This window comes from Nannospalax galili, unplaced genomic scaffold (genome assembly GCF_000622305.1).
Source record: "Nannospalax galili isolate Female #2095 unplaced genomic scaffold, S.galili_v1.0 scaffold1343, whole genome shotgun sequence".
In the NCBI taxonomy this organism is placed as follows: Eukaryota; Metazoa; Chordata; class Mammalia; order Rodentia; family Spalacidae; genus Nannospalax; species Nannospalax galili.
Window position 1 is genome coordinate 217504 of NW_008350246.1, and position 7432 is coordinate 224935.

At 45.4% G+C, this 7432-nt stretch overlaps 1 protein-coding gene across 1 annotated transcript in view; it reads left to right on the forward strand.

Moving 5' to 3' along the window:
• The window catches only part of Cfap221 (cilia and flagella associated protein 221), a 105106-nt gene that overhangs the window by 75096 nt on the left and 22578 nt on the right, over positions 1–7432 (forward strand). The window contains 2 exon segments of the mRNA XM_008847375.2: positions 1200–1358; positions 3247–3338. Of these exon segments, the coding sequence (XP_008845597.1) occupies positions 1200–1358; positions 3247–3338 (251 nt within the window).

Sequence of the window (7432 nt, forward strand, 5' to 3'; positions counted from 1 at the left end):
CCCCTTTAATCTTTGGTTATACTTCCCTTTTGGGTGTTTAAGGACATACAATTGGACCAGATAAACTGATTTGTTTTTACTCTTGGACTTCTTATATTTTTAATGCAATATGTTGCCTACCCCTATACAAATGGAAAAATTGAGTTTAATATTTCTAAATGAATAGGGCTGTTAATTTTTTGAGCAATGCCAACTCAACCTGGTAAGCTGGAATAGTCCCCCCCAAACTTGACAGAACATCTAAAGTTTCCAAAAATTCAAATTATGCAATATATTCAAACTAATAATAGCAGTATGCTATGTACAAATAACTTCTGGGAATGTCTTTTAAAAAGAAATTAAAATCACCTTTAACATCAGATTCCATGTGCCAAAGGAACCTTCCAGAATTAAAAACATAACCCAACAATATTAAATGTTGATATTTTCGGTATATCAACCACTGACTCTTTCTTTGTCTTCTCTTTAAAGAGAGATTATTTTTGTTTCAGACCCTGTTATGATTAATGTTGAATGTCACCTGGTAGACATGCCTGTGGGGGATTATCTTGATGGCTTAACTGATGTGGGAAGATCCATCTTACTTGTCGGGGGAAACCATTCTATGCCAGGGGATCCTGTACTGTGTACAATGGAGAAAGCACGCTGAGCACTAGCATTCTCCACTCTTCTTTTTCTGACTGCGGATGCAATGTAACAAACTGCTTTTAGCCCCTTGCCTTCCCCACCATGATGGACTGTTCCCCTGAAGTGAGCCAGAAGAAACCCTTTTACCCTTAAGTTGCTTTTAGTCATAATATTTTATCACAGCAACAGGAAAAGAAACTAAGACAAACAAGGAACCTAATTTGTTTTCTAAAACCAGTTTGCTTATTTAATAACTCCATTGTACATCTTGGTTAAAAGTAAACACTGAGCCATTTCGAGCTGTGATTTCAGTTCCTCATGTCATTCTGTGAGGTCAGTAAATCTGAACAGCATGTAAAGAAGCTCATAAACCAGAAAATTCATTTATGAAGATGGTAATGTTGGAAAAAACGGGTCAACTTGAAGAAGTTCTGCTCTCAGGCCATGTTTGCTAGAAGAGTTGACCTGTGTTCCCAGGGCTAAGGCTAGTGCTAGTGGGAGCCACAGAGAGCGACATCCAGCCTGGGTCTGGGGTGGGAACATCATCCACCTCATCTTCCTCTCTTCTGCAGAATCCCAGCCCAGGACTGTTTGCTGTGAAGCATCCTCTGGCTTATGCAGAAACGCTAATAGATTACCACCTGTGCTCTCACCCCAAGTACAAGTTCACCCAAGAGACCCACCTAGGATCCAGCATTCCCCTCACCCAAAAGCAGTTTCTCCATCATACGGTAATGTAACACCAGGCTCCCTTAGCAGAGCTGGCCTTAGGCTATGGGGAGAGGTGGGGTGTGGGGAGAGCGACATCTGGGATTGAGTAAAAGAAGACTGGGCTGGTGAGATGGCTCAGTGGATCAAGGTGCTTGCTGCCAAGCCTGATGACCCAAGTACAACCTCTGAGCCCACATGGTAGGAGAGAACTGACTCTAGCAAGTTGTTCTCTGACTTCCATGTGTACACTGTAACACGTGTATGAGTACACACACACACACACACACACACACACACACACACACACACTACAATTTAAAAATAAAGACTTGTAGTCACAGTCATAGACTAAGAATGGTGACCATGTTCCTTGCATGGCCAGCTAGGAATGGGGACAGGACTCCCTCAGTGTCACCCTGGTCCTCTGTCTACCCACTTCTCTGACTACCTGCTGCTCTTTTACCAAAACACCCTCACTCATTTCACCCTAAAGGGGAAATGCTTACTCATTCATATTTCAACCATATGAAAATAGCTATGTGGTACTATATCATGCACTCTGACTTCCTCTTAACTTTGGCCCCTACAAATGTAGAAACATTGGTCACTTGTGTTTTTTATCCCAAGCATGATACACAGAACTCACATGATCCATGATCTCCATCCCCATGTCCCATCATCTTCCTCTTACATGACTACAACTCCCTCTCTCCACTGTGGCCCATAACTGCTACAACACTTGGAATACCATAGAAAGTTTCCTTTGACACAAATCCTATCTAGCTTGAAAAACTTCATTGGGCTGGGATCAGGGGACTGGGGAGATAGCTTAGTCAATAGCACCCACATAAATTCAAGCATGGTGGCATGGACCTGTAAGGTGGAGACAGGTAGATTCCTGAAGATCATTGGCCAGCCAGTCTAGCCTAATCAGCAGACTCCAGGTACCGTGGAAGACCCTGTCTCAAAAAATTAAGTGAAGAAATAATTGAGGAAGACAGGGACATTGACCTTCACACACACACACACACACACACACACACACCCTCCACAGGCATCCATTGCCTTCAGAGTGGCTCCACTAGGCTTGCCCTCAAGGACCTTGGTGATTTGCCTACCTCTCCAGCCACAGGTACCCCTATCCCCAGCACATGCCCTGCACTCTGTTGAGGTGATGGTCACCTAATAGCTCTCTGTCATATGGCCAGGCCCATGTGCCATTTGACAAACTGCCCATCCTCTTTGAATGTTGTGCTAGCATTGCTTCCACAATCACCCAAACAGATCATAAGGCCATACCTACCCTCCATCACAGCCATATTATGCATTACTGAGCCCCCTATACTGAAGCAACCGCCTTTTTGCTTTAGAAAAAGTCAGTCAGACTTTATGAAATGATACATTTTGGCTCTAACCTTTTGGAATTTAAAAATAGTCAACTGAATGAAATTAAGCACCTCCCCCAGACTCTACCCCCGTTGTTAATTACTTTTCTCATTGCTGTGACAAAATACCTGGCAAAAGCAACCTAAGGAAAGAAAGGTTTATTTTGGCTCACAGTCTGAGGGTAAATTCCATCATGGTGTAGAAGGCATGGTGGCGGGAGCAGGAGGCAGCTGGTCGCATTGCATCCACAGTCAGGAATCTGAGAGAGAGGAATGCTGGTGCTCAGCTCACTTTTTCTTTATGCAGTCCAGGACCCCAGATCATGGAATGGTGCCGCCCACATTTAGGGTAGGTCTTCCTACCTCAATTAACCCAATATTGAAAAACTCCTTCACAGGCATGCCAAATAAGAGGTTTGTCTCATCTATGATTCTGGATCCTGTCAAGCTGATGGTCCATATGAACTCTTGCCACCTAACACTTTCTTTCCTTGTCCTGCCCCTGAACCAACTTTCATTACAGGACATAATTCCTGGAATCATGAACTGGAAGACGTTCCAGTCCCAGGTGTTCTCCTCCTTGCCTGACCCCTCTAAGCTGGAGACTGCCCAGAGGTAAGCCTTGGCATCTGCTGTCCCCACAGGGTATGTTTGCACTGTTTGAGAGCCCAGAAGCTAATGGCCAACACTGACAAAAATCACACTTTCAAATTATACTTTCAAAGTATGAGGGAAGGCTTGTATGCCAGAAAGATACGATGATGTCTAGCTGATTTTCATGTTTTGAATTTATCTTATGTTGGGGAACCCTGCTGCTAGGGTTGTAGTCCTCCATGTCCAGATAGCTCTAAGGGGCTCTGCTCCATATGGAAGTACTCCCCTTCTCAGCAGGGGCCCTCCTGCTCTCTGCCTGACTTACCTGGAAAGTGCCGCCAAGCACGGATGCCTGACCTTATTTGGAACATGACCTTTGGCATAGTTACCTGGAGTAAAAACTACCCCCAGGTTTTTTCTATATGATAATCAGGCATAGCCTGGTAGTCGGACGATAGGAGCCTACTGCCACATGTAAATAAAGCATGCTATGAGCACCTATCAGCTGAAGCATTGGCTGCTGCCTCCACACTGTATTTTCCCTGACCCCCACTGAATAAACGGAGCTGTTTCACTGAAGAGTCTGGAGCTGTTTGCATCATTGAACCTGCCTCCCTGGAAGGGCTTTCTTCCGTCAGTACTCACTGGCCTTCCTGACCCCGCTCGTCGCTTCTGCTCCCTTTGTCCTCGTGGAGCAGTGGCCAATGACTCACGAGGAGAGGGAGCAACCCCACAATCTTAATCAAGAAACTAATGTCATGGTGGCTAATTAGCAGTGCTTCAGCACAGAGAACTGGTCATACAATTCTGTTGAAATATCTGTGCCTGTCTACTTTTGTGCATGTGTATGCATATGTGTGGGGGTGGGGGTTGTTTGTGTACATGCACTATGTGCACATGCTTGAGGAGGTGAGAGGACAATCTCAAGTGCCATTCTTCAGGAGCTGTCCACTTTTTGCTTTGTCTTGTTTGAGATGTGGTCTTTCATTGGCACTGAGGTTAGCTGATTTGACCCCAGTGATCCTATAGTCTCTGCCACACCCAGCTTTTTTAGTGGGTTCTGTAGATGGAACTCGAGTCCTCATATTTGCAAGTCACACACTTTACTGAGCCATATCTGGACAGTATCTTCCTCACTGTGAAACAGGGATGAAAACACATCATCACTGAGCTGTTGAGAATTTTGGAATTAAATGGCAACATGATGATCCTGTCTGATGACTGCTTTTGGGTAGCTCTTCTACCTTTCACTGAGCTCACCAAACCTTGCAATCACTCTCTTACCACTAGATGGCACCATCACCCCCAAACAGACTCATTTTGCAGGACCACATTCAACTTGACCCATTGTCGTAGTTTCTATTTTGTTGCTTGATTAAAATATCCTGACAAAAAGCAACTTAGGGAAGATAAGGTTTATTTGGTTCACAATTCCAGGTTACAGTCCATTATGGTAGGGAAGTCAAGGCAGGAGCTTAAAGCATCACATCACAGTGAAGAGCAGAGAGAATAAATACATGGATCATGGATTGCTTGCTTGTGAACTGTTCAGCTTGCTCTCTCCTCTTTTATACTGTTCAGGATCCCCTGCCTAAGGAATGGTGTCACCCAAAGTGGGTCTTCCTGCATCAACTAATAAGACATGCCCACAGGCCAGCCGGATGTAGATAATCCCTCATTGAGACTCTTCCCAGGTGATTCTAATTTGTGTCAAACTGACTATTACAGCCAACCGTTACACCCATGTAGGGGCTAGGGGCATAACTGGGGAGTGAAGTTCTTGCCTGGCATGTGCAAAGCCTTAGGTTTACCCACACCCTAGAAAAATAAAATTGATTCATGTAATCAGTAAACTAGGCCCAGCAAATGCAAATCATTGTCCAAAAAAATATCATTGGCAAAGTCTCCCAAGGCTATCCTTTCACCCAGAAGTCAGTTGGCCTTGGCCTTAAAAAGTCATTTATTAAACATGAAGACCATATGAATGAAAGCACTTCCATCATTCTTGAATGCTCTGTTGAGCCTGTTTGTTTCAGAATACAGAGTTCTCACAGCAGAAGAAAAGGGATAACAATATGAAGGATGGGCTAAGGATTTAGCTCAGTATTCCCCCCCACCACTTGACTTTCTTTTTTAAAAATTATTTGATTTTTAATTACATGTGTATTGTGTGGGTGTGGGTATGTTCACATGAGTGAAGGTACCTGTGGAGGTCAGAAGAGTGCACTGATCCCCTGGAATAGGAGTTGTGGGCAGTGGTGAGCCACCCAACCTGAGTGCTAGGAAATGAACAGAATGTCCTATGCAAGATATCCCTGAGCCATCTCTCCAGCCCTTTTAAAAGATTTTTTAATGTGTCTTCATGTGTCTGTCTATCTGTATACATGTACACATGTGTGTGGATACTCACAGAGGCCAGAAGAAGGCATTGGATCCTCTGGAGCTGGAGTTACAGGTGGCTGTGAGCCATCTGATGTAACTGCTGGGAACCAAACTCAGGTCCTCTGGAAGAGCAGCACACTCTATTAACCACTGAGCCATCTCTCCAATCCCTCTCCTTTTTCTTTCTTCCCCTCTATCATGATTATGGAATCATCTGTTTACATTTCCTTTTGGTTTCTTATTTTTATTTTATGTGTATGAGTGTATTGCCTGCATATATGTAAGTGCACCCATTGACATGCAATGCCTGCAGAAGTGAGAAGGGAGTGTCAGATTCCCTAGAACATGGATGTTTGTTAGCCTCCATGTGGGTACTGGGAACAGAACCTGGATCCTCCACAATAGCAGCCAGTGCTCTTAACTGCTGAGCCATCTCTGAAGCCCATCCTTTCAGTTTCTTAATTCTCCTCTTTTATTGAATCAAATTTATTTTCTCAATGTTTTCCAAATTCAGAACTACACAAAAAGGCGTCCTCAGGGAAGTATCTCTCCCTCCACCTCCTTTCCACCTCATCCCTTACCAGGAGAGGAAACCTGCTTTTTTTATAGGGGTCCTTCCTGTGTTTCTCTTCATAATGCTAAGTATAATACATGTGTTTTCTTATTTTCCTCTCTTTCATACACAGAAAGTGGCATCCTAGGTGTCTATTTGCTTTTTTCACTTAATAATGTCTCCTGGGAATCCAAGTCACCATACTAGTTACTTTTCTTGTTACTGTGACAAAATGCCTGACATGAAGCAACTTAATGAAGGGAAGGTTTATTGTGGCTCACAGTTAAGGATGCAGTGAGTCATGGTGGGGGAAGGCATGGTGATAGGAACTGAGGCATCTGGTCACATTGTACCCACAGTCAGGAAGCAGAGAGATGAATGCTGATGCTCAGCTAGCTTTCTCCTTTTTATTCAGTCCAGGGCCCCAGCTCATGGATGGGTTGTCCCTGCTCCTATACTTTTCTGGAAACCTCTCATGGACCCACTCAGCTGGTGTGTTTCCAGGATGAATCTAAATGCATTAAGGTGACAAGATTAACCACCACAGAGGCCTTCCCCATTCTCTTTTCCATCTTAAAAACCATGACACCCTCACCTTCCTCTGCTTCCCTGGGCCTGCACCACCCGCCGGCCTCTCTCCTGGGTAAGTCAAACATGCACTCAGGGCCTTGACTCCCCCAGCCTCATTCACCCTCCCATATTCCCCGCCTGTCTCTCCTCCTAGCCTGGGTGCTTGGCACCCCAGACACCGGAGAAAACACTGCTTCCTGATCCTTTGCATCCAGACCAACCCAGTTCCCTCTCACAGTCCCCAGGAGCACTCTGGGCCTGGCCCTGCCCTCACCTCCCTCTGCCTCCCTGGGTCTGTACAACCTGCCAGCCTCTTTCCTGGATACCCAAGCTGACCTTTTGGCCTGGAACCACCACTGCTTCTGATCCCTTGCATCCAGAGGAACCCAGCCTTCTAACGGTCCCCAGGAGCCCACTGAGCCTGGTCCTGCCCTCACCTACCTCTGATTCCCTGGGCTGTACAACCAGCCAGCCTCTTTCCTGGACACCAGGGCTGACCTCTTGGCTTCCTGATCCTTTGCATCCAGACCAACCCAGTTCCTTAGTGCAGTCCCCAGGAGCCCTTGGGGCCTCTTCATGCCCCCATCTCCCTTTGCATCTCTGGGTGGCA